This window comes from Vanacampus margaritifer, chromosome 10 (genome assembly GCF_051991255.1).
Source record: "Vanacampus margaritifer isolate UIUO_Vmar chromosome 10, RoL_Vmar_1.0, whole genome shotgun sequence".
NCBI classification, from domain to species: Eukaryota; Metazoa; Chordata; class Actinopteri; order Syngnathiformes; family Syngnathidae; genus Vanacampus; species Vanacampus margaritifer.
In genome coordinates, this window is record NC_135441.1 from 19,959,027 (window position 1) to 19,986,800 (window position 27,774).

Consider the following 27,774-nt stretch of genomic DNA (forward strand, 5'->3'; position numbering starts at 1 on the left):
CCTTTTTTAAAAAAAACAAATAAATTAAAAAAATTTAATAAAGGTTTTTATTTTATTTTTATTTTTTTATTATTTTATATATATATATACATATATATATACATATACACACACATATATATATATATATATATATTATTATTTTTTTTTGTATGTGGGTGAGTATGTGTATGTGCGTGTGTGTGTGTGTGTGTGCGTGCGTGCGTGCGAGCGTGTGTGTATTCATCAGTTCACCTAAAGCCCATTAAAAAAAATCCCATACTAATAATATAATATAATAATAAATTGCCAAATGCACAAACATCAATGTAAGTTATCACGATGTAGTGGCTCTCGCTAACAGACAGAATTAAGTAACCAGAATTAGGTTAAAAAATTCTATATACGTAGACCATGTTTCTATAAATTTTGATATTTGTTTTTTATTTGAGGCAGATATTTTTTCCATTAAAATGTGATTCATGAGGAGGTTAGATATTCAGAGTTTGTTTATTTTTCCAGTTAACAAGAATTGTTTTTTTAGCGATAGTAAGGGCTACAAGTGTAGATTGAAATTGTTTATGTGGTAAGTCAGTTGTTGTTAGGTCACCTAGCAAACACAAGTCAAAAATAGCGGAAAGTTTTTCTAAGACTTTAGTCCAGAAATACATAACCGGAGTACATAACCATAAAGCATGAACATAAGTGTCGGTAGTGTTTTGTAAGCATTGGAGACAAATGTCGGAGTCTGAGAGTCCCATTTTCTTCATCATATATTGAGTAATGTATGTTCTGTGAATAATTTTATATTGGATAAGTTGTAAATTTGTGTGTTTTGTCATTTTAAATGCGTTTTCACAAACTTGAATCCAAAAGTCAGGTTCCGGTGCTATAGACAAGTCTGTCTCCCATTTCGAGATGGGTAAAGACATTTTATCAGTATATGAAAGTAACTTATATGTATTTCTTAACAAATTCAGTCTGAATAAATATAACCACGGCTGGGAAAAATTTGGGAGGGCAATAATGTAATTTGGGAGCAATGTGACTCATTAGTCTTAAAGGGTGAAGCAGCCCTGCATGATCGCTATTAGTTCTGGATAATCTGCAAGCAGTCTGTTTAACATTTAAAAGCAACACTGCTGGGGGCTGTTGGACTGTGAAACGGTTTCCTCACGCACACACAGACCTCCGTGGCACATGTGAACACACACACATTATGTACTATTTGCTCTTGCTTGTAGCTTTAATTCTATCAATCCTGTTAAGAAGCCCCGCAGCCCGAGTAACAAGACCTGATTTACTCTTCAATCCACTTGATCCTCTCCTGTCAGCTCTGTGTTCGTACGTGTGTGTGTACGACGACGCGCGTGCGTGTGTGTGTGTACTAACTGATATTCTTTCTGCTGCGTGTAGTGCTGGTCCCGACGTTCCAGGCTCTGCTCCAGTAAGGCCCGGTTCTCCGTCAGCAGACTGCGGTTCTGCTCGGCTAAGTGTCGGTTCTCCTCCTCCATGTTCCCCTTTAGCTGGGTTAGTAGCTGCACACACACACACACACACACACACACACACACACACACGCAAGATGAGAACACTCTGACTCTTCAAAAATTATATATAGTATCATATTTCTTCAAATAGGAGCGTTTGATTTAGTAGACGTCATTCGCCTTTTCAAGTTGACTTTTTTTCCCAATGACTATTTCGCCCATAGACGTCGAAATCCAATATGGAGGACCAAAACTGCCAAAATGATAACGAAATAAAAGTGAAAATAAAAATGGATATAAAAAAATCGAATTAAAAATTTTAATTAAAAAAATTATATAAATGGAAATAAAACAACACAAAATGTAAACACATAAATAAAAGTAAAAATATAAATAAACATAAAAATGAATGTGGAAATAAATACATAAATATATAAATAGAATTAAATATCAATAAATAAATACAAAAACATAATATAAATGGAAATAAAAAAACACAACATATAAATACATAAATAAAAGTAAAAATAAATATAACGATAGAAATAAACATAAAAAAATAATATGGACATAAATATATAAATAAATAATATAAAATATAATAAAATAAAATAAAATATCAATAAATAAATAAAAACACTCTGCTATCATATTTATTTATTTATTCATGAAATGTCATTCTAATAAAGGGGCGGTCCTAAGCGGGTTGAACTATTTGCCATTGCAAACTGCCTTTCGACCGTGGAGTATTCTCTGCGTGAATCTGACACATGTCGAGCAACCAATAGGCAAATAGTTCAACCCAAGACGCACTTATAGGACCGCCCCCTCATTTGAATAACATTTCATGCCGCATTTCATGCTGGCTTTGTCTGCAACATGACATTTTTTAATTATTGATCATTATTTAATTCTATTTATAAATGTATAAACATTTATTGATATATTTATTTTTTAATCTTATCATGTATTTCTTTCTTTATTTATACATATATATTTTTGTTGTTTTTATTTGCATAGATTTTTTTTTTATAACTGTTTTTTTTTTCTTCCACTTTATTTATTTTTATTCTGGCAGTTTTGTTTCTCCATAATTCCACAACTTACACTGCAGATATGGCATTTGTAAAGCTGAGTTTGGAGTTTAACAGGAAAGTGCTGCTGTATGCATTCAGTCAATCAGTCAGGTTAACTGGAATAGAGCATGCCTCCTCGGTGGGGAGAGGAATTGGACAGAAAGCTTTTAAAGTGGATTTATTCGATGCGGGACAAACGCAACAGAGTCCAAAAAAATGATTAAGAACTATACAGCAACCGAGTAGAGCTCCACTTTTGTGAGTGAAGGATGTTGTAATATATTGTAGAAAGAGAACAATATATGTTGTTGTATATCAGGGGTATGCAACGTTTTTACACTCAGGACATGAAAGAAAACGGAAGGAAGAGGAGGTCCACTTCAGCTTGTGTTAAAACAAACACAGTATACGAGAAGTCAACATATACAAAGTAGTTAAATAAATGTATGGGGGGAAATGTTTTATTTTATTATGGGTGACAAAAGTAAAAGGTTTGTTAGCATTAGTGTGAGCTTTCTTTTTCATTTTGAAATGGAAAATACGTGAAAGCTTGCATCATTTAACTTGTTCATTAATTACACCCGCCCCCCTTTTTTTTCCTGAATAAAAATAGCCAATATATTGTAACATTTCCGTTTTGTAAATAATAATAACAAATTTAAAAAAAATCAAATTGTTACATACATTTTTTTATTTACTTTTAAAATGCGATGTCTTGTATCATTTAACTTATTTTTTTCATAAATATAGCCAATATTTGTAACATTCCCCTTTTAATTTAAGTACTGTGATATTTTGTAACATTCAGTTTTTTTACAACTATAATTTAAAAAATTGTGAGTTTTTTTTTTTATCATTTACACAAAAACATTACTTTTTTTTATTTAAAAAAAAAAAGAACATTACCATTTTTTCATAACCTTTAGATGCAGGCTATTTTTCTATTTTATTAAATGCTTTATTATGGAGAATAGGTGATACCTATTATATTACAATGTCAAAATTGATTTATATATTTGTATGCTTTCCCTTGTAGAAGCCTGGTATGCGCTATAAATAAACACTCCCAGCCACTATATGAAGAAATATAGCGCATATATTCATACAGTATCCAGGGTATGTTTACACAACAAGAACCTCGAAATAGAAAATGCCAGATCAGTCGTTTTCTGCAACTTTGCTTTCACCACTTTTTAATACACAAGACCCCTTTAAAAAAAAATCTATTAATTGTAGTAGACAAATACCCTCCCCCTTATTGTCTTATTGACGATTTCCCCCTTTCACACTTCTTCTCTTCCCCGACAGTTATCAGCGCCGCAGCAGGTTGATTGTGAGTCTTGACACACTCCAAACATTGCGTTAAAAAACAGCGCTCCATTCCCATTCCGCCACTATTGATTGGCTTTTCCGTCATGCATTATGGAAAAGTTGAAAAGAAGCAAAATGAAGCTGAAAGGAATAATTCAAAGGATATAGAGAATGACAAGCCGCTTGCTACCTGGCACCGGGAGCCAACTCCAATTGATTAATACCGAAGCAAATTTGTCGACTTTGACAAGCCAAGTGTGCTTTATTGGTCAGTTTGAATCATTCAGAAAAACACGGCCGATCCTGGCATACTTTTTGGTGTTTCTTGTCTATTAGCACACCAAATGTTCTTCATTAGCGGAGCAGGTTGAGGCAGCCTATCAAAACATCTCCCGCTTGGCTCCTTTTATGGAAAGTCAATTTGCACATCTGCGATCCCTCAAGCGACTTCAGACTTGAGCGCGCGAGGAGCATTTTCAATATTTAGCCGGAGTTTGACAGCCTTACGCCGGAAGATTAAAGCTGATTTGAAGTTGGCTCGACAAATCACTTTTTCCTCACGTGTCAAAGCTGACGTCGGCTTCCATCAGGTGCGAGGAAAATTCTGCTCCGGTGAGATGCTAATGATTCCACCCTGACCACGGCGATGTAAAACAGCCTCTAAAACCTGCCATAAATTTCTAATATGTTCGGTTTAATTGCCCAATAATGTTTCAGATAAATTAGCTTTATTATTCCAAGAGTGTAATGTTTCCCAGCGTCTCCGCCGTGAAGCATTAAATCCTTCTTTGCATGCAAATGTTCAATCGGCGACTGCAATATTAAACACCCGAGTGCGACTGACTGCAGGTTCGAAGGCGTGTTCCTCCTTTACTACACTTGTGGGTTGTGTGAGCTTTATGGGGAGCAAATACTGGAGCTCACACATTAAATGCTTGTTTTAGTTAAGACTGGAATTGAGCGCTGAAGTAGCAGTAAGGGATGAGTGGGTGTATTGCTCCAGGGCTCCCCCTACAGTTGTGAAGTTTAATTCACATTCAGTGGTCAATACAAATCGACGGCGGTCCCACAGCATCATTCTTGTTTACAAGCAGACGCGTTATGGATTGTGGAGTCGTTCGCTACGGAAGAGCTCAAGAAAAAGATGCCTTTTAATTATTTTTCGGGCTTGTGTAACGACACTCCCCACAGAGGGGACAATTAGTGTTTCCTGCATGAATAATTCACTTGATAGCAAAGTTATAAGTCTGTTGGATATCTAATATGTTTATTATGGTGGTTGTGCTTTGCAACGGAAAGCTGAGCATCATTAGTCAGTTTGTTTGTTAATGAGGATTATGTAAAAATGGCTAACCTATTTTCCAAAAACTTTGAAACTTTATAGAGGTGGACAAATGACTTTTTGCTGTTATTGCTGTTTGTTCTGTAGTGGTTCACAAAGCAGTTGAATGTCTGGGGTGCTGCTGCCTTTAGACCAAAATCCAAAAAGGGGTCCCTTACGGGAGCGTGGAACTGCTAATGTGGTGTGTGGAACATTTTTGTTCAAAAGTACTTGTATGCTTTTTTTCCATAATGAATATGCATATAAAGATAGAGAAATCATGGAAATTACAAATAAATAATTTTTACTTACCTATTACTATTATTTTTTTAATGTATTGGTATAATGTAGACTAAATGCTAAATTTAAAAAAAAAAAATCAATATTTTTACTTACACATGCATGTTAAAAAAAAAAAAAGCTAAATTATAGAATTATGGGGAGGAAATTGCTATGTTTTTCGCATAAAAACGTTGGAACGTTCTGGTGCAATGTACAAAGGTTAAATGCTAAAAAAAATAATTAATAAATAAATAAAAACTGAAATTTTTATTTGCACATGTGCAAGTTAAAAAATGCTCATTTTTAAAATTATGCTAAAGAAATGCAAATTTTTTAGCATTTAGCTTACAAGAACGGCAAAAAAATATTTTATATTTTTTTATTTGCACATACGCGAGTAAAAAATAAGGATTATTTTTAGAATTATGCCAAAAAATGCAAAAAAAAATTGCATTTAGCTTAAAGAATAAAACAAAATGATTTCTTAAAATTTGCACATGTGCAAGTTAAAAAATGCTATTTGTTAGAATGATGCGGGGGGGAAATGCTAAATTTTTAACATTTAGCTTACAAGAACGTTGGAACGTACTTGGCAATACATTTAATGTACGATATTATAGAGAGCTATTTTTTTTATTACAAAACACATTACTTTTTTGTGGTGGGGGCGGGCGATGAGGGTGCTGCAACGGATAAATGGCAAAAACTTGTATCTCAAGGCGGTACCGTATCAAATGTAACCAAATGCAAGTATATATCCGTATGATGATGATGATGATGATGAAAATTCGTTTGACACCCCTAGCATAGATACAGCTAATGATCAAATATACATTATTTGCAGTAAATAAATCGTTTTCACACCAATTGAGTGAAATTAGTTAATTTCCCACAGGTGAGCTCTGTCTGGGAATTTGCGGCGGGAAAATGAATGAATTGAGGCCAAATAGTATCCGACCAGATCCAGCAGACGAGTAGCTGCTGTGTCAGCAGAAGGCATCCATTTTGTTCTGGAATGGAACATCATCAATCATATTTTTAGGATCGGTGGGCCCTGGTGGAGGTCTGTTTGTTTTTCCAATTATCTTAGTACCACTATTGTAGAGGATGCGCGCGTGCGTGGGCTTGATACCTGAAATTGGCTGGTGAGGCGAGCGTTGCTGAGGTCCAGACTTTGGTTGGCTTCCCTCAAGGTGCTGAGCTCCCCCTCCAGGCGAGTCCTCTCCAGCAAGGAGGCGCTCAGCTCCCCCCTCAGCAAGGAGCCCTGAGCCAGCAGCTCTGCCTGGGACGCTAGCAATTCTTTATGCTGGGCTTGGAGCCTGAACACACACGCAGACACGTTTACTCATTGCTCATGTCCCGCAGAGTGCTTTGGATCATCTGCTCTCTAAATTAAACCCATTATTATATCACACAGCACAATGAGTCACACACAAAGTTATTAAAAAAAAAAATAGGGAGAAAATACATTGGGTATCAGTTCAAAAATAATTTAAAACCACACTCTAGTTTGAATTTATTGCCTACAAAACACTTTATTGAGGTAAGCTATCATCTCTATGAAATTTTGTCTAGCATTCACAGTTGGAACAGAGTCATACCAGTACGAGTACTCAACTCGAGTAATCACCAATACCAAGTACTTATACCGCTAGTACTTTTGATACATAACATTTCCTCCAAAAAACAATGACGGATCATTTTAAAGAAAGACCACAATAGCCCAGTTTATCATTTTTCCTTAATATTGCATGAAATTAACAGCAATTTTCTTTTCTTCTCATTTCTAATTCATAGTTGCTGATCGTAAAATGGCCACAAGAGGGCAGCTGATACTGGCATCGGCCATAGTCGTGAGTACCAATACCTTGAAATAAGGCCGAATAGCAGCCTGAATCCGATACCTGGTAGCAGTACTCGCCCATCTCTAGTTGGAAGATTAGTCAATTCTGAAATAAATATGGCTGGAATATTTTTCGATCTTCACAATGTGACTTCAAAGTATGAAGTACATGCGTCTGTGAAAGTTATTTAATAATTATTATTACGAACTATTAATGCAGTACATGTTTGGAGGCTACAATGTGTCACATCCGACGCCTCCTAGTTCTTCTCAAGCATTCTAATATGGACATTAGGTTACAATTCAATCAACATTTTGTCAACTTTGACAAATAAGCGTTAAACAATGGTGTCATAAAATCCAATAAACTTGTTTTTAATTAAATATATATATGTATAGTTATATATATATCATCCTATAATTGTATAATTTATTTCACAAAACATACTAATAATTAAATTGAACGTTTAGAATTGAATAGTTTATGTATTGTTGTGTAACTTGGTCACCAGGGGGCAGTGTAACACCGTCACGCAGACACAAACAAAGAAGACTTCCACAATTAATGTGACTCCGTAACTGCAGTCGTTATATTGCGTTTACCTGTTTCTGCATTTGTCTGTGTTCAAATATCCATCTAGCGACAAAGACGCTATTCATTAGCCCGTGTATGGCATTTCCCATTATGTGTTAGCATTAAGCTAGCGACAGAGGCAGGCAAAGTGATGTGGTTGTTTTCAATACACGTGTACATCTTACTGTGTGCGCACATCATAACTGGCAACAGGTGGATACACGGGTTAATTATGATTTATATTAATATAATATATGCCATGGATAAATTAACAAAGCAGTATACCTGATGATTTGGCACAATGGTTGGGAATTACTTCTTTAGAAAATGGATGGGTGGACAATCTAGTCTGTATCATTGATTAGGAAAATGGATGCTGATTAACAAGTCTAAAGGGTACATTTGAAAGTGCAGTCCAGCTATTAGCTAAATAGCACTCGCAACCACAACATGAGGACATTGTTCTTCAGTTCGGCAGCCTGTCATTACTAAGGTGTCATTAATCTGTTCTGTCAATATGATGGTGACAACCCATAATGGGATGTCATGAAAGGATTGCCCTCAAGTTTAAATGGAAAGTTTTGTACAGTGTGAGCGTCCAAGCTGATTTTTCTATCGTTATCCTTTCCTGTTGTGGCATCTCGACTGCTTTGTTGTCCCTTTGCTTCCGCTGTTTAGTGCCCACGTCATTGAGCAATACACTCTGTATTGCATTTGCATTGAACCCGCCTCCTGTTTTGTATCCTGTGATCCATAGTAAAGCGATCATGTTTAAATGTGAGAGCTCACGAGGGAGGGGAGCTGAACGCCGACTCTTTGTGCAAGCGTTTGTCACCTCTCGCTGTCGTCTTTCAGCCTCTCCAACTCTCGTTCTTGCTCAAGTCGACTCTGGCTTTCTGCTTCCATCTCCTCTCTCGCCATTTTCATCTCTCGCTCGCTCTCCTCCAGCTGGCTTTTAGCATCCAGCAGCTCTTTGTAGCTACGCAACACAACACACACACACGCATTAACAGAGTTTGGCAGAAAAAGCAATTACATGTGAATGCTGAAAAATGTCCCGAAGTCAAAATGCGAAAGGAAAATGAACTGAGCACGGGTTAATGCATCACAGCAGATCAGAGCAATGGCAAAAGCATAGGGATGACATCAACTTGATTGGATGCTGGATATAGCTGATTTGAGGTGATGCCGTGATATTGCCACGTCATTGGGAAAGATATGTGTGCGGACTGAAAAAAGTAATAACTTAGGTCTATTGAGCAAGAACACCTTAAAAAAAAAGCGCAAGAAAACTGAGCGAAAAACATTTTTTGACACACAATACCTTTGGTGCGAATGCTTGTCTCTCAGCATTTAGCATTTGATGGACAAAAGCAGCGGGATGAATGACTGAATATCAGCATTCACATGCACAGTAATAGTGTTCTGAGCACTCAACTCTCAGCATTTACATGGTAAGTTTTGTACAGTAGCAGTGGGGTGAACGATTGTCTCTCAGCATTTACATGGTATGTTTTGTGCAGTAGCAACGGAGTGAATTATTGTCTCTCAGCATTTACATGGTACATTTTGTACAGTACCTGTGGGGTGAATGATTGTCTCTTAGCATTTACATGGTAAGATTTGTACAGTAGCGGTGGGGTGAATAATTGTCTCTCAGCATTTACATGGTATGTTTTGTGCAGTAGCAGTGGGGTGAATGATTGTCTCTCAGCATTGACATGGTAAGTTTTGTGCAGTAGCAGTGGGGTGAACAATTGTCTCTCAGCATTTACATGGTATTGTACAGTAGCACTGGGGCGAATGATTGTCTCTCAGCATTCACATGGTAGGTTTTATACAGTAGCAGTGGGGTGGATGATTGTCTCTTAGCATTTACATGGTAAGATTTGTACAGTAGCAGTGGGGCGAATAATTGTCTCTCAGCATTTACATGGTAAGTGTTGTGCAGTAGCAGCGGGGTGAATGATTGTCTCTCAGCATATACAGTACATGCACAGTAGCAGAAGTGTGAGTGCTTACCATTCAGCATTCACAAAATCAATTGTTTTTGCGGCATAAAAGACGTGTTTATCTCTCAGCATTCACACACGCAATAGCAGTTTTGGTTCAAGCATTTAATCAGCAGTCACAACATACGTTTGATTCATAACAGCAGTGGTGTGGATGATTGTTACTCAGCATTTATATAGTAAGTTTTGATGCATAATAGTGGTGTGAATGACTGTCTCTCAGTATTCACAAGCACAACCAAAGCAGTAGTGTGATGGCTTGTCTCTCAGCACTCCTAAAATAAATTGTTAATGCACAACAGCAGTGGCGTGAATGATTGTCTCTCAGCAGGTTATTTGGAGCATAATAGGTGTCTGAATGTTTGTCTCTCAGCATTCACGCACACAACAATAGCAGTAATGTGTCGTGTATTTTTGCCACCAAACGGTGCTTGTGTGCACAGCTGTCAGCATCCACACCATGCATTCATTGCAGTTGTGTGAATGCCTGTCTCGATGCATAAACTTAGTGTTTTAGTCATGTAAATGCTTGTCTCTCAGCACTGTAGCGATTGCGTGTACCTGGCCTCCAGCTCCCTGTGTCGCGCCTCCAGATTGCGGCTGCTGCTCCGCAGGCGCGAGTGTTTGTCTAGAAGTTCCTCCAGCTCCGCCTCCTGGCGCTGCTGCAGCGCCGTCAGTCGCTGCTGGTCCCGCCTGAGGGTCTCCGCCCTGCCGGCCGACTCCTCCCGCTCCCGTGCCCACACCTTAGACTCCGCCTCCAGCGCCGCGCACCGGGCCTCGCTCTCGCTGTGGCGCGCCAGCGCCGCTGCATGCTGGGAGTTTGCGCTTGCTTGTTCCACCTGTTTGTGTGAATGTACGGATCGTGCAGATAAGTCATAATTTAGTCGTTTGATTTATTACCAACAGTTTGTTTGTAGCATTTCTCTTGGCTGCACTGCTTCTGGTATGCTTGTGAGTGTTTGATTTTTAGTCCAATCAGATTTCAGCTTCTGTGCTGCCATGTCAATCTAACTCATTCACTGCCATTGACGGCTATAGACGTCAAAAATGAATTTGAACTATTAGTTTCACATTTTTTTCCTCTTTTGTTAACAAGAGTATGTGAAAACCTAGAAAAAAATGTATTGTGCATTTAGAACAGATATAAAATTTGTAAATTAATTAAAATTAATTAATTAAAAATTGTAATCGCCTAATGCACCTAATTTTAAAAGAAAAAAATTACAAAAAAATTAGGGGCGTCAGACGATTAAATTTTTTTAAAATTGTAATTAATCGATTAATCACAAATTTTATATCTGTTATAAACGCACAATAAAAAAATTTCTAGGTTTTCATACTCTTTTTTGACGTCTATAGCCGTCAATGGCAGTGAATGAGCTCATCTGACCTTTAAGAAGAAGTGCTGGCTGGGACTGTTTCTTTAACCAATCAGATTTGATCTTCGCCAGCTACCTGATCAGTAGTGATCAGTAATCATTATTACATTTAATAATCAGCATATTTGGTCAGTTTCGTGTACTTTATTTAGGTGTTAATGTAATTGTATTAGATAAATATTGTGTTGTATGTCAATAGAGAATACGTACACTGAGAATGACAGACTGCAAAAAAAGGGCATCGGTGACCCTGGATTTCGAGAGTGCTACAAAGCTAATTATAAGTGCTGTTACGGTGAGAAATTTGAAGTAAAACTACTCCTGTGAAGAGCCGCCGAGTGTTTCTTTGGACATTAAACGGTATTACTACTTGCTGCAGGCCAATTATAGAAGACAGTGCCAGTTTGTGGCAGCAAAATAGCCTAGCAGTTAGCACGTCTGACTCGCCTTTCTAAAGTTCTGTCTGAATCCTTCAATCACAAAATCACAAAAACATGGATCATTTAAGACTCAAAATTTGACACCAGCATAAATGTGAATTATTTAAGAAATACTATAAAAGCACTAAAAGCATGATTTTCAGCGTGTGTGTGTGTGTGTGTGTGTGTACGCGCAGTTGCTAGAAAGATCGTGTTTGTGCTTTAGTCTCCTGTGTGTTTGTAGCATGTTCAATAAATGTGTCAATGTTAAAGTTCTCCTCTAGGGGACTAATAAAGGACTCTTCTGTTTTATTAAAGCACATCGTGACAGCTGACCCGGCCGTGTCCTGAATCATGCCTTAGTTATATGCTGCCATAGGCCCGGACTGCCTGAGGGATTTCCCACACCATCCTCTCAATCTTTATCCGTTCACATCCATAATGGTGTTTGTGCGCGCTCCTAACTTGTTTTTCTTTCTCCCCTCTCAAAGCTGCTCGTGCCCTTAAGGCGGCAATCAACAATGTTACATCCCCTGTTTTTTTTTTGTTTGTTTTTTTACTAGTGGTATAGTCCTATTAATTTAAGGTTGTTACGATGTGATGTAATTCTGTGAAGGTGGAGCCTTGAAAAGATAACGATGAGCAGTTAGTCCATCCAGTCATGTGTTTTCTATGGCATAGGTAATTGCCAATTGAGAGTCTTTAGTGAACCTACCATGCATGGAATGTGGGAGGGAGTTAGATTAAGTGGCGAGAACCCACATAAGCATGGAGGGAATTAAACTGCATAAGAGTTGAGTCGAGATTCAAACCCAGAACTTCAGAACTGTGAAGCAGAAATGCGAAGCTCCTGTTGCTTCAAAGTCAAACATTGTCTTTATAATAATATCTTCTATGCACCCCCACTAGTCTTAACACGGCATTCTGATTAATATTGCATTTGTGGAATATGAATGAAGCAGCAAAATCCAACAGTTTTTTCTCATCTCAGGGGGCGGCCATTTTGCATCTTGTTAAGTGAAAATGGCATGGGCTCAGGCAACAAGTAACGACCAATCACAGTTCACCTGTTTTCTGGATTTGGTTTTGTGACGATCGCAAGCCGAGCTCTGCATTCAAGGAAGGCGGGAAGTCGGATATATTCTTTCCGACTTGTATTCTCCCGGTTCCGACCACAAATGTAAACAACAAAGATGGCGGAATGCGATAAATTGTTTGTTGCTCAGTCATTCCAAATCATGTTGCGTTACGTGAACTTATTTCAAATAAGTAATTCAATTAAATATAAATAAATATTTGTTTAAAATCTTGTAAATTATGTTTTGTCTTTACATGGGGCTCACTATTGTTAGGTCTTTTTTTTTTCCCCCGACTTCGCAACTCGGACGTATGATTTCAGACGGGCGTTCCCGTGCTTGCTCACGTCCTGTATGAAAGTCCGGCTTTCTGCTTTCCTTGAATGCAGCATTTGGCATTGTGATGTCACTTTCATTCGATAGCAAAATGGCCGCCCGCTAAGATTGGGAAAAACTGGTGGAATTGTTTATAATATTCATCAGAATGCCGTATTTAGGTTAGCACGCCGCTTAGAATAAATTGTAACAAAAAAAATTGTGACCACCGTTAGTGATCGTCAACATGTGGTACTAGCACCGCAAGTGCTACAGGGCTCCCTCTAGTGGTACGTAAAATAATCACCGCCTAAGTACAGGTTACTTTTATTTAACTTTTTAGTACAATACGTGCATTGTACATTTTTAAATAAAAAAAATCTGCCTCTGCACAGTACATTTCTTCCTTTTTGCAGTTGTATTGAATTTCCCAAAGCATAACCTTAGAAAACCTCTGACTGATCCGACATTGAAATACAATACATCCTTTCCGCCTTGCTCATGTTCTCTCCCTTTCTTTGTGTGTTCTGTCACCTGTAGCTGAGTGTTGAGCGCCTGCAGTCGAGTACACGAGTCCTGCAGGCTGAGCGAGTGTCGGCGCAGCGCCTCCAGCTGCTCCCTCAGGTGCTCACACGTCTCCTGGGACTGAGACAGACGCGACAACAAAGCCTCCTGTCCTGCGAGCGCCACGGCTTTCTGAGGCAGATGTGATCAGAGGTGGGGGGGACAAAGTCGGCACAGACGGTAAATGTTTCATCCTCCTACAGCATGTAGACATTGCCTTGTCGCGGCGCTGACTTCTTGTCACACACCTATGAAATATGTTATTTGAGCTTGCCTTACATGTGCAGATGGCCCTTCGGAGTGCTAATCAAGATTAGTTTACATTTGGAGTATGATTCCCACTCTCTACACCTGCACAATAATCCATTTATAGTGTGGGTGGTATATGTAGAATTTGTGTCTGTCAGATTTTAAATTATATAAATTGTAAATAAATAATATTATAAAACTAGTGAACAATAATAATAATGAATGAAATATTAATACATATATACAGTGAGGAAAATAAGTATTTCACCCCCTGGTGATTTTGTGAGTTTGACCCTTTACAAAGAAAGGAACGGTCTATAATTTTCATGGTAGGTTCATCTTAACAGTGAGAGACAGAATATTAAAAAAAATCCCAGGAAATCACATTATATTAATTTTAAACATTTATTTGTCTTTTATTGAGGAAAATAAGTATTTCACCCCCTACCAACCAGCAAGAATTCTGGCTCCCACAGACCCAGGGACAAGATTATAGACCTGCACAAGGCTGGAATGGGCTACAAGACCATTAGCAAGCAGCTGGGTGAAAAGGAGTCAACTGTTGGTGCGATAGTTAGAAAATGGAAGACACACCAATTGACCATCAATCTCCCTCGGTCTGGTGCTCCACGCAAGATCTCACCTCGTGGAGTGAACCGGATCATGAGAAAGGTGAGGAAACAACCCAGAACTACACGGCAGGAGCTTGTTGATGATATCAAGGCAGCTGGGACCACAGTCACCAAGATGACCATTGGTAACACACTACGCCGTAATGGATTGAAATCCTGTAGTGCCCGCAAGGTCCCCCTGCTCAAGAAGGCACATGTACAGGCCCGTCTGAAGTTTGCCAATGAGCACCTGGATGATTCAGAGGAGGCTTGGGAGAAAGTGCTGTGGTCAGATGAGACTAAAATCGAGCTCTTTGGCATCAACTCGACTCGCCGTGTTTGGAGGGCGAAAAAAGCTGACTTTGACCCCAAGAACACCATCCCCACCGTCAAGCATGGTGGTGGAAACATTATGTTTTGGGGCTGTTTCTCTGCTAAGGGTACAGGACGACTTCACCGGATCGAGGGGAGGATGAATGGGGCCATGTACCGGGAAATCTTGGGTGAGAACCTCCTTCCCTCAGCCAGGATATTGAAAATGGGTCGTGGATGGGTGTTTCAGCATGACAATGACCCAAAACATACAGCAAAGGCAACAAAGGAGTGGCTCAAGAAGAAGCACATTAAGGTTATGGAGTGGCCTAGTCAGTCTCCAGACCTTAATCCTATAGAGAACTTGTGGAGGGAGCTGAAGCTTCGAGTTGCCAAGCAACAGCCTCGAAATCTTCAGGATTTGGAGAGGATCTGCAAAGAGGAGTGGGCCACAATCCCTCCTGGGATCTGCGCAAACTTGGTGACCAACTACAAGAAACGTCTGACCGCTGTGTGAGTCATGTTTTGCTAGGGGGTGAAATACTTATTTTCCTCAATAAAAGACAAATAAATGTTTAAAATTAATATAATGTGATTTCCTGGGATTTTTTTTAATATTCTGTCTCTCACTGTTAAGATGAACCTACCATGAAAATTATAGACCGTTCCTTTCTTTGTAAAGGGTCAAACTCACAAAATCACCAGGGGGTGAAATACTTATTTTCCTCACTGTAAATAAATAAAACATGAATAAATAATAGTGAACTAATGAATAAAACTACTAGGGAAAATTAATAAATGAAAAATATTTTTTAAAAATCATGTGCTTGGGGCTTAAATTGTATGGTGGACCAAAACTGCCAAAATAATAAATAAATAAATAAATAAATAAAAATGGATATAAAAAAATATAATTCAAAAATTAAATCCAAAAATAAATATAAATGGAAAAAAAGCAACTAAATATATATCACTAAAAAAAAAAAATAAAAGTAAAAATACACTTAAAAAAAAGACAAGATTATAAAAATAAATGTTGAAATAAATACAAAAATAAATATATAAAGAGAATCAAATATCAGTCAATAAATAAAAACACTCTGATCTCACGTTAATTCATTTCATGCTACAGATGCTCTGTCAGAACGAAATGTTATTCAAATGAGGGGGCGGTCCTAAGCGTTTCTTGGGTTGGGCTCCTCTGTTGCAAACCGCCTAGTGTCAACGGGGCGGCAAACAAGGAAGTCTCGCCGGCTTGCATGAAGAGCTCCAGAAATGGACGACTATCTTGTCCACTGTCACCACAACTTGCGACTTGCGTTGCTCGACAACAAGTCGAGCTCTCCATGCAAGCCGGCGAGACTTCCTTGTTCGCCGGCCCGCTCACTCAACCGTTGAAAGTTTGCAACGGCGGAGTCCAACCCAAGAAACGCTTAGGACCGCCCCCTCATTTGAAAAACATTTCGTACTGTCAGAGCGTCTGCAGCATGAAATAATTATGAGAGCAGAGCGTTTTTATTTATTGATTGATATTTAATTCTCTTTATATATTTATTTTTGTATTTATTTCAACATTTATTTTTATATTTATTTAAATTTTTTCAATCTTGTCTTTTATATATATATATATATATATATATATATATATATATATATATATATATATATATATATATATATATATATATATATATATATATATATGTATTCCATTTATATATATTTTTTTATCTAATTTTTGAATTATATTTTTTATGTCCATTTTTAGTTTTGTTTTTATTTATTTATTTTTAATTTTGTCAGTTTTGGTCCTCCATAAATTTGAACTACACAAAACACTCGCCTTCAAGATTTTATTTTGGACTGTTTTATTTGTTTGTCTTTTATAAAATGTGCTCATGGTCTGCTAGTCTTCGAAACCGCTGCTGATACTTGAGGGATTACAACTTTTTCCACAACTTGTAGCATCAATAATTCCTGCGCCCGAGTATGTTTGGTACAACCGCCTCACTGCCTTCCAATCCTGCAAATAAAATATACACGATTCCTGACCTTGAAGGCTGTGCAAACAATGTTAGTTATATTTTTGTGCGAGTAAGTGTGGACGGCAGAAGGGGAGAGAGAAAAAGGAAGAGAAAAGCAGCTGAGATAAGGAAGATGAAGAGTCGCTGAGGTGACATTATAGAAAGTGATGAAGAGAGATAAAGCGTCTGAAAATAAAGTGCTACACTCGGGAAGTGGACGCCATTGTGAGCGGAGAGTCGACAAGGAGCCCTCTGGCAAAAGACTTTCCACATAATATGGATCATTATCCCTCACATAAACAACGCAGACGTCCTGCAGATAAGATCGGAAAGCTCACGCTGCCCAATGCAATCCCAATACAAACCTCTTTTTCCAGCTCCAACAGACTGCGAGCGAGCTGCCTCTCGGTCTCTCCCGCGGCATCATGGGGCGACACAGAAAGGTCGTGACCTTTGTCTTGATCCGGAGTCGATGCCTCCCGCTGGTCAGTCTGACAAACGTGCGTTTGGCTTGAGGAAGGAGATGCACAATCCTCATCCGTCGTCCCCAACTGGAGATGAAGCTCACATTCACTTTCATTCACTGTTCTGTCTCGTGATTGGTTGAGGGAGTCCGTTGCGACTTTTAGTTGCGTTTCGGATTTTTGGAGCTTCTGGCTGAGGCGCTGGACTTCGGAAGTAAGAGTGTGTGAACGGGTCTGCTCGTTGGACAGATCCTGACAACAACAACAACAACAACAAAAGAGACAGTCATCATCCTAAAATTTAATATTGTAAAGTTATGAGCTATGATTTCTATAATCCTCCAGAAATAAACTGCTTCCTCACCATTAGTGAAATGAATTCAGTTTCATTCAAACTAATGTCTGCACTTTTCAGAACGATAAAAATCTTAATTAACCCAACACATTTTTCCTCTTATATAGATTGCCTTTAAATACTATCTAATACAATTCCTCTTTTTTTGCCCCGATATTTTAATTTTTAATGTTAACATATTGCTAATAGCTTAAAGAAGAACCTTTCTCTTTATGCCAGGTTTGGGACAGGATATAAATATAATTTCTATTATTATTAATAATAATTTCTATAATAATAATAATACTAATTTGTATTATCTTATGTAATATCTTTATACTGTGTCTTTTCCCTCCACTTTGTGTGACTTCAGAATTACGTTTTGCTGAATAGTATCTGGGCCCGAGCTTTAATAGTCCATAAGTGTGTGTGTGTGTGTGTGTGGGGGGGGGGGGGGGGGGTTCACGTGCAGGGCAATGACACAGTTTAAAAAAAAAAACGTGTGGCCCACTTACATTAAACTTTGATGTCAAGTAGTGGGCCGCAAAATATCATCCTGCGGGCACGCAAATAGCCCCAGGGCCACAACTTTGAGATCATCGCTAGAATCTTCATTTTTGACTATATGAAGTTAATAGTAGCCGCAACATTAGGCAAGGGCAGAGAGTTGACTACATTTTTTAAAACTAACCCAACTTGAGGGAAATAGCTAACTCAGCGCTAGGTACGAAAGATTTTGATACATCAAGGGGTAAAAACTACCCATACTGATGAGTTGAAGCTACCAAGAAATGGTGACTAAGTTTATTACCAACATTTTCTAAGATTATATAATACTGTATTCTTCAATAAATACAACCAAAAGTACTAACATGATAATCGACAGTGTCAATCAAATAACACTGATCATAATCAGAAATTTTACATACAGCTCTTGTTAGTAATCTTATTAGATTAACATTACTTTGCTTACCTTGTAATATTGCGCATAAACCCTCTCCCATAGCACACACACACACCTGCAACAGTGACCTAATCTTGGCCTGTGAGCCGGTGTACTGCTCCTGCAGCTGCTGTTTACTCTCCTCCAGGCTGCTTAATCGAGTGCCGAGCTCTCGCTCCAAATCTTGCAGGCGAGTGCACAGCTCCTTCGACTCAGACAGCTCCTGACACACGCACCTACGCGCACATACACACGCCAAGAAAAGGCCACAGGCTGGTTGAATGCGATCAGGGTTGACAAGGATGTATATTAAAGCCGACTTAACGATCCTGATATGCTTTTCAAAACACTTTAAATCGTTTGCTTCTGGCTCACTTTATACTTGCCGTTTTGATAATAAGCCGTTATTAGTAGTAAAGTTGAAGGATGTCTCACTATTTGGCAAGTAGGTTAATTTTATTTGTTCATTTATTGCAGTAATTAATTGTGATTAACAATTGACAAAAAACTTTTTTTAAAGAGTTTCTAAAGATGATGGGAAGAAAAACATTTGTGCTCAAAGTCCACATTCAATTTCCATAATTAACAGATGGGTCAGGTCATTGTTAGATCAGGTTAAAAAAAAAAGAAGAAAGTAAAATACGCATTTAAAATGTAATAATCCGAGTAGGGATGTAACGATATCCAAACGTCAAGATACGATAATTATCATGATATGATAATTGTCACGATATTGTGGGAGGTTAAAAAAGGGGGTTGGGGGAATAACGTTTCTTTAAAAACTGCCTATTGTAATAATAAAAAAAAAAAAACACTAACAATTATTATTTAAGCATTTACGTGCTAATGCAAACACACATTGTAACTGAGTCCGGTTTTTTTGGAGGATGTCAAATGTATTACGTTCATTTGGCCATTAGTGTGGGTCTGCAACATAAGTGGCCAAAACATGCCCAATTAAAATTAGACTGAACTAATAAACTAACCACCAGAGGGTGCTGGAACCGCACAAATAGAAAACAATCTCACATTTTGAACAGATGTGCTGCTTTTAATATCGTGACATGACGACGACGATTTTGTGGCAATTTTAATATCACGATATTGCCGTCATCGTTACCTTCCTAAATAGTAGTAATGTCATGTAAATGCTGGCTAGGCCAAAGAATTCGCTGATGCTTTATACAGCCAATAACTGTCGCTATTGTCGGACCTAAACTTACCATGTCCAAATTTGGTCATTTTAACATTTTTTCAAAAATCAATACTATTGATCAGTGTGTATTGTTTTTATAAATGATGGGCCAATCCAAAGAGTTGACATTTGAAAATCTCTTTGACAATTCAATGTTAATGGCTCAACATACTTTTTTGCGTTTCCTGCAAAGTGATGCTTTAAGACATACGAGGATTCCGCCTGACGCCAGCAACATTTTCGTACCTGTGATCAGCATCCAAGGTTCTCACTCTCTGGTTGCTGTGTTCCAGCGCCACATTGGTGCTCTCCAGCTGCTGTCTGAGTCTGGCCGCCTCCCGTTCCCGCTGCCTCGCTTCCTTCCGCAGGCCGTCCAGCTCCGACTGGCACGCCTCTTTCTCCTGCTCCAAGCGTGACAGGTCCAGCAGCACCTGGTCCCGGGCCCGGCTGGCGGTTTGAGCCTCCAGGCCGGCGTCACGCACCTCCGTCTCCAGCTCCTCCTCCCGGCGGCGAGAAGTGTCCAAAGCGCGACCCTGTCGTTCCAACTCGGCCTTGAGCGTCTGTGTGGTAAACGCTAGCTGTTCGCTCTGAGTAAAGAGGACATGATGATAATAATTAGATATAAAGTAGTGCCTTGACGTCTACCTGCCTGACTGTTAGATGATCTTTCCCCTTTGAAATGAATGAACATGCCATTAATCTGTTACAGCATCCCAAAGAACACCGGCGAAATTACATGTTGCCTTTTAATAACAATATTAACATGGCATACACAACAAACGAGTTTGTCCTAAGCGCAGTGTGAAAAGGCCTTCCGGGTTGCGAGTGAATCTAAGGAGGCCCTGGCTTTTTATTGGGTACTTGCCGAGACTGGATTACTTATTATCTACTTATATTGTCACTTCACAAAGATTAAAGTAGTTATATGACAAATAAAAACGGCGCCACAAGATAAAAACACATAGCTTGCAATCATATAACAGCTGAAAGGAACAACATAAGCGTTACGTGAATATGAGAGCAAATAAAGCATTAATGACACCTTGTCGGTGATGCTGAAAATACGAGCCAGGCCTCGGGAGACAAACGCAAGCTGCACGGCCGAGGGAACGAGCGGCATTGGAAATTCTTTGCTCTCGGCCAGTCAATAAAAGTTCTTTATAGACTCTGACACTATACAAACTTTGACTCCGCGATGTAATTTTAATAACCCCTTTACTCCTAAAGGAGTGCTGCCAGATCATCAGTTGATTATATCATATCACCACAAATGACCATCATAACTGATTACTATAGTAACTTGTAATTAAACTTAGTTCATTTCTAAAGCAAGTAATCAGTAAAGTTAGATTACACATTACTTTAGTAATCAGTTACATTCAGCAGATACCGACAACCCTGGTCATCTAACTTTACTGATTACTTGCTATAGAATGTAACTAAGTTTGATTACAAGTTACTTTAGTAATCAGTTACATTCAGCAGAAACCGACAACCCTGGTCATTTGTGGTGATATGATATAAAGGGGTAATTAAAATTACATCAAACTTAGTTACTTTCTAAAGCAAGTAATGAGTCAAGTTTGATTACAATTAGCATTACATTTAGCAGAAACAGACAACCTTGGTCATTTGTGGTGATAGGATACAATCAATTGATATTCTGGCAATACTCCTTTAGGAATAAAGGGGTAATTAAAATTACATCAAACTTAGTTACTTTCTAAAGCAAGTAATGAGTCAAGTTTGATTACAAGTTACTCTAGTAATCAGTTACATTCAGCAGAAACCGACAACCCTGGTCATTTGTGGTGATATGATACAATCAATTGATATTCTGGCAGTACTCCTTTAGAAATAAAGGGATAATTAAAATTACATCAAACTTAGTTACTTTCTAAAGCAAGTAATGAGTCAAGTTTGATTACAAATTACTTTAGTGATCAGTTACATTTAGCAGAAACAGACAACCCTGGTCATTTGTGGTGATATGATCCAATCAATTGATATTCTGGCAGTACTCCTTTAGAAATAAAGGGGTAATTAAAATTACATCAAACTTAGTTACTTTCTAAAGCAAGTAATGAGTCAAGTTTGATTACAAGTTACTTTAGTAATCAGTTACATTCAGCAGAAACCGACAACCCTGGTCATTTGTGATGATATGATACAATCAATTGATATTCTGGCAGTACTCCTTTAGAAATAAAGGGGTAATTAAAATTACATCAAACTTAGTTACTTTCTAAAGCAAGTAATGAGTCAAGTTTGATTACAAGTTACTTTAGTAATCAGTTACATTCAGCAGAAACCGACAACCCTGGTCATTTGTGATGATATGATACAATCAATTGATATTCTGGCAGTACTCCTTTAGAAATAAAGGGGTAATTAAAATTACATCAAACTTAGTTACTTTCTAAAGCAAGTAATGAGTCAAGTTTGATTACAAGTTACTCTAGTGATCAGTTACATTTAGCAGAAACAGACAACCTGGGTCATTTGTGGTGATAGGATACAATCAATTGATATTCTGGCAGTACTCCTTTAGGAATAAAGGGGTTATTAAAATTACATCCCAATTACTAAAGTAACTTGTAATCAAACTTAGTTACTTTCTAAAGCAAGTAATCAGTAAAGTTAGATTACAAATTATTCTAGTAATCAGTTACACAACTGTAAGTTACACACAGTAATTAGTTACTTTAGTAATTAGTTACATTCAGCAGATACAGACAACCATGGTGAAAAACCTCACCACTTTACTGATTGCTTGCTTTAAAGCAAGTAATCAGTAAAGTAACTAGTTTGTTTTTTTTAACACTGCGAATGACCAAATGCGTTGTTTGTGTTTCTAGGTTGAAGACTCGAGTCAACACAAGAAGCAACAGAAGATGGTGAGCTTGTAAATTCCTGATCGCATTCAACTCCCTGCAGCTGAAGCGAACGGAGCATATTTCATGTTTCATTTAACATATACGCTTGAGTCGCCATTCATTCTCAGTATTTGCTACTCACCCAGCTTGTCAGAGGAGGAACACTACCTCAAGACATATGAACTGCAAATATAAAAGCATGTTGATACTGAGCTGATGCTCTATCAAGAGACTAAGAGATAAACCCTGCACAATTCTAGTAGCTGTCGTAATACATGATCTGTATCAAACAACACCTCGGCAACGAAACTGATGCGTAGCTTTGGTGGATACTGTCAAGAGTTCTTTTTTTTTTCATTTAAGTTTTACTTGGTCATAGTGTAGTGATGTGAAAAAACATAATATGCATGCAGTAAGTGCAGTTCTCTGACAGTAAATTTATAAAGGCAGAATTTTTGATTAGTTCTCCAGAACTTGCATTAATAGGTATATTTATTGGGGGCGTCAAAACTAGTGCATTCATTTTGAGTAAATTTAAAGTTGATTAAATGTAAAGTCCTTATTTGGAAAGCCTGTATTGGGGGAATTACAGTCGTAACGCAAAATTTGGCTGTAATAAATTTAATAATAATGCATTTTTGTGTAGACTGGGGTCAAGTTATATTTTACAATTATAAAAAATGTGCAGAATTTCACAAGTTACTTCATGTTAAAGATTAGATAGCTCTTAATATAAAAAGAAAAATGCACTGAGTTGTCACCAATGTCTTACAAATGCAGTTATGCCATCCAGTGGCAGAAAAATGACCTCAACGCAAGTCAATATCACATGTTTTTTACAGTAAGTACATCTTTTTAATTTGAACTAAATTTTATAAATTATAATCAAATTAGGGTATCAATGACTAAAAGATGCAGTCATATTTATATTTAACATGTTTTCCACTTTTTTGTTAAAAAAATCTATATTATTCTACATTTAGAACAGATTTGCGATTAATCGTGTGTTAACTATTGAAGTCATGCTATCAATTACGATTAAAAATTTTAATCGCCTGCCACCCCTAATATTTATATATATATATATATATTTTTTTTTTTTTTTGGAGTACATTTTATGCTATGTAAAGAAGATAATACACATGGATGCCAAAGAGTCTGATCAAATGGTTTCTCTGACAAAATTATATTTTTTTATAGTAACTGCAGCATCCTTACTGTATATTAGAGGAAAAAGCCAAGGTGCAACTTCCTAAATGGAAGGTATTTATGGATCCTTTTCATGGTATTTCTTTCATGCTGACTAAGCGCTGTTCTTTTCCTTTGCTTGCCGTCTCTCTGATGACTTACAGCTTTTCTGCAAACAGCACGCAAACGGTTGTTCTGTATCACTTTTTTTTTTCATGAAGAGAATTTGTCTTTCTATTTCACATCCTTCATAAGAAATGGGGATATGTGGAAAGTGCTCGTAATAAGCGTTGCAGTGACCTTTTGTGAGTATGGACGTTCTTGTCACCCACATAAATAAGTGCACCCTTTAACACATGTATTTGTTTGCTACAGGAGTATAAAATATAGTGTAGAAGCTCCAAAGTCAACGCTTCCACTCAACTTTGCTGGAAAAATACACCTTTAAAGGTCTTTCAACTGGTTCACTGCCATTGACGACTATAGAAGTCAAAGGTCAATTGTTTTAACTGGCCTGGCAGTTCATACGTTTTAAACACTCTCAATCTGATTTCTTCTTTCACAAAGTTTGTGCGCGTGCGTGTGTCCTCTCCAACCTTGCGCTGGGCAGCACGGAGGGCGTCCACGGCGCCGCGTAGCGTGTCCCTGTCTCTCTCCAGGGCCGCCCGTTCGCCCTCCAGGCTGGCGATGACTGTCGTTTGCATGCCGTGAAGCTCGGCTTGACTCCGCAGACGGCACAGCTCCTCCTCCATTGCCGCCGCCTCCGACTGTAGAACCTGGCACACACGCATGAGATGTGAACGAGAGGCATGGTAGGACGTCATCAGTGCACATATCTACCAAACATTACAGTGAAAATTGTTTTAAACCGCCATTTTGATGTACGGTAGTAACATACACAGCAAACTTGCCAGTGTTAGATTAACACTAACGGCTAATGAATACACACACACTCGCACGCACGCACACACGCATATACAAAAAAAAAAGAGAGCAATGATGATGACATGTCAAATCGGTAAAATTACCGAATGAACAATACTGAGCTCTCAAGAAAAAAAAAAGAAAGAGAAAAAAAAGATTAACACTAACTGAGTGTTAAATCTAACACTAGAAAAGTGTTTGTATGTGTCCACACCAATGAGCGTCAAAGTGTTACTTTTTTCCACACTTAACCGGTGTTACCCCAACACTGTGTTAGTGCTGCCAACAACAACTGGATGCATCGCTATTAAAATGTCAACATTGTGCGGGAAAATTCACCGGAAATGAGGGTGTGGTCAATTTAACACTCAAGGTAGTGCTATTCGGGTTACACCCAACATCCGCCCCAACACTCAACAAAATTTACTCTGATAGTGTCACTTTTTTTATCCTAACAGTGTTTTAAAAAAAAAAAAAAACACGGCTTATTGCATATTTGATCGAACACTGATTTTTGGCATGTTCATCATGTGCAGACGCAGATTTTCTTTTTTCTTTTTCTTTTCTTTTTGTTGTTGTTGTGTATTGGCATGACGTATGGGGGACATTGCACCCATGTGGAGTCATCCGCTTTCAAAGAGATGTAGGGCAGGGGTGGGGGGGCTTTTAGAAATAATGGGAAATTACACTTATTGTAAATGTGGAGAGGAAAAGGTAAAAAAACGAAATACAGAAATATTGAAAGGATGCAGTTATGAAGACAGCTTTATTTTTAATAACGATATAATAGTATGTTTTATTTTATTTATTTTATTTTTATTTTTTTCTGGAGAGCTCAGTATAATAGTATGTTTTATTGTATGGGAGACGGGCATCTACAACTTGAACTACAATTATAATTGCGTGGCTAAAACAACCAATCTAATACGTAGTGTTTTGTACAATCAAGACTAAGAGAGGTAATAGATGTTACAATAAAATATATGCAGTCCAATTCCATATGGAGACACTTTAATAATCTATGGAGAGACTAGACAAGTGCCTTTTTAAACCTGCCTTTAGTAATATATTCGGTTTTGATTGACACTGTCAGAAATGAAATATTTTAACAGTATATGCAATTATACATAATATAGTTTCAATTAATTTATTACTTTGTTAGTTACCAGGTTTACACAGAGGAAAAAAAATGGTGCCGATTCAAATAAAACTACAAAATTGGGAATTTATATAAACGTTTAGCCTGATAATTGACATTAATGTAAATGAGACTTCGAGCAATGGTCCTTCTATTATATATTTTGTGTTTCAGGAATTTGCTTGCTATCATCTGACAAACAAAACACGAATATTGATTGAGTGACATTGTAGTATGTTTCTCATATTTCGATGAGCTTCTTTTCCAAAGGGGAAAATGTATTCAAAATATTGACTGTAAGATGCCGTGTAACCACCGTAACCACAAGAGTAATATATTTAGAAAGTGTAATCAAAACTGATCAGTATCTTTGCGTGCACGTGTGTAATGATAAATGTCTGCTGTCACGCTGGTATTTGTTGTGTTCTTTTTCCTTCTTCAATGACTTCTGGCTACTTTTTAAAAAACTCATTGCGTGTCCAACGCATGCACGCTTTTCCGTGGCTGCCAATTTATCATCACTACTACCGGCCGCGCAGTCTCCTGATTACTATTATTACCTCCATCAATCTCAAACCCGTTCCCATCTCCGCTCCCTCCCCCTCATTCCATCACCCATACCTCAATCTGCCTCCGGGCCTCCCCGAGATTCTCCGCAGCTCTCCTCAGGTGTTGCAGTTGGGCCTCCAGGAGCGTCAGCCTCTGCTCAGCCTCCCACGTCTTCCTGCTCTGCTCCCCCAGCTTGGAGCGCAGGTCCTGGGCCGCCACGGCCTGCTTGTCAGCCTCTTCCTGGGCCTCATGGAGACACTTTGTCAAAGCGGCGTCAGCACCAGAAAGGCCCAGCACAGATTGTTTTATAGTTGTGGGTTCTTGTTGAGTTTCTGGGATTTGGTCCAATGCGGCCGTTTCTGTTTTCAACTGGTTTTCCGTCTGAATGTCAACGTGATCGCCTTCAGCTTCTCCTCTTCTTTTGGGCTTTATCGCCTCATCATGTGGTTCTGCGTTCTCGCCTTTAACATGGAGAACCTCTTCCCCGACTCCTGCTTCCCTTGGCGTCACGATGAGTTCCCGTCGGCGCTCGCGCTCCTCCATCATCCTCACCATCCCTTCGCCTTCTCCCCTGCAGGACTCGGATCCCTGGACGCCCCGATTCTCCCCGTCATGTGTGTCCGACTGCTTCACTCCTGCGTCTTGACGTTTTTCTCCCGTGTGTCGCAGCTTGGCCATTAGCTCTTCCAACTGCAGCTTCAAAGTGGCGTTTTCATTCTTCAGGTTGTGGAACTGGAAAGTACAATAGGAATTGTCAGGCGTCGTAATTGTCTTTTAATTGTCTGATATTGTGCCTCTTTTACGCCTTTTACTGCTTCTGTGAACTAAGCTTGAAAGACACAAAAACACTTCCTCACATAAAAAAAAGAGTATTAAAATAAGAAAATGTTATGTCATGACAGAATCATTTAAATCATTTTTGGCAGGTCATAAAAATAGTGTTCAAAGGAACTCTCTGCACTCATGTAACCATAGAAACTAAAAGATGAAGAGAAATATTCGGATAATGTATTTAACAAACAGCAGTTGTCAGTCAAATTAAAAAAAATGCCCACAGTGCAAATAATTATCCTACATTTTCAATGTATGCATTTATGTATGATCCCAAATCATGTGGCTAGGATATAAAAGGGATCAGCCCAGGGTAAAAATATAGTACACTTTAAAAACTGTTGGGTCAAAAGTAACCCAATTATGGATAATAAAAAAAAAACAGACCGATCTACTTTATGGGTCAATTTGACCCCACTTTCTGGGTTGTTATATACAAAAGGACCCAATATTTTGACCCAAGTAAAGGATCTGACTAATATTTATGAGTTGTTT

General features: G+C 38.2%; 1 protein-coding gene and 1 long non-coding RNA gene across 2 annotated transcripts in view; one reads left to right on the forward strand and one right to left on the reverse strand.

Moving 5' to 3' along the window:
* Positions 1-27,774, reverse strand: part of ccdc88b (coiled-coil domain containing 88B) — a 65,020-nt gene that overhangs the window by 8,719 nt on the left and 28,527 nt on the right. Inside the window, exons 14-23 of the mRNA XM_077577454.1 lie at positions 26,521-27,180; positions 24,434-24,613; positions 20,020-20,360; positions 18,655-18,814; positions 17,203-17,553; positions 13,612-13,773; positions 10,450-10,727; positions 8,712-8,855; positions 6,592-6,778; positions 1,372-1,517 (exon numbers count right to left, since the gene is read on the reverse strand). Of these exons, the coding sequence (XP_077433580.1) occupies positions 1,372-1,517; positions 6,592-6,778; positions 8,712-8,855; positions 10,450-10,727; positions 13,612-13,773; positions 17,203-17,553; positions 18,655-18,814; positions 20,020-20,360; positions 24,434-24,613; positions 26,521-27,180 (2,609 nt within the window). The remainder of the gene's footprint in view (positions 1-1,371; positions 1,518-6,591; positions 6,779-8,711; positions 8,856-10,449; positions 10,728-13,611; positions 13,774-17,202; positions 17,554-18,654; positions 18,815-20,019; positions 20,361-24,433; positions 24,614-26,520; positions 27,181-27,774) is intronic.
* LOC144058861 (uncharacterized) lies at positions 1,251-27,339 on the forward strand. Its single transcript, XR_013295500.1, has 7 exons — positions 1,251-1,323; positions 1,396-1,509; positions 7,257-7,312; positions 13,618-13,821; positions 20,067-20,340; positions 22,632-24,649; positions 27,026-27,339. It is a non-coding gene; the product is annotated as an uncharacterized LOC144058861 (long non-coding RNA).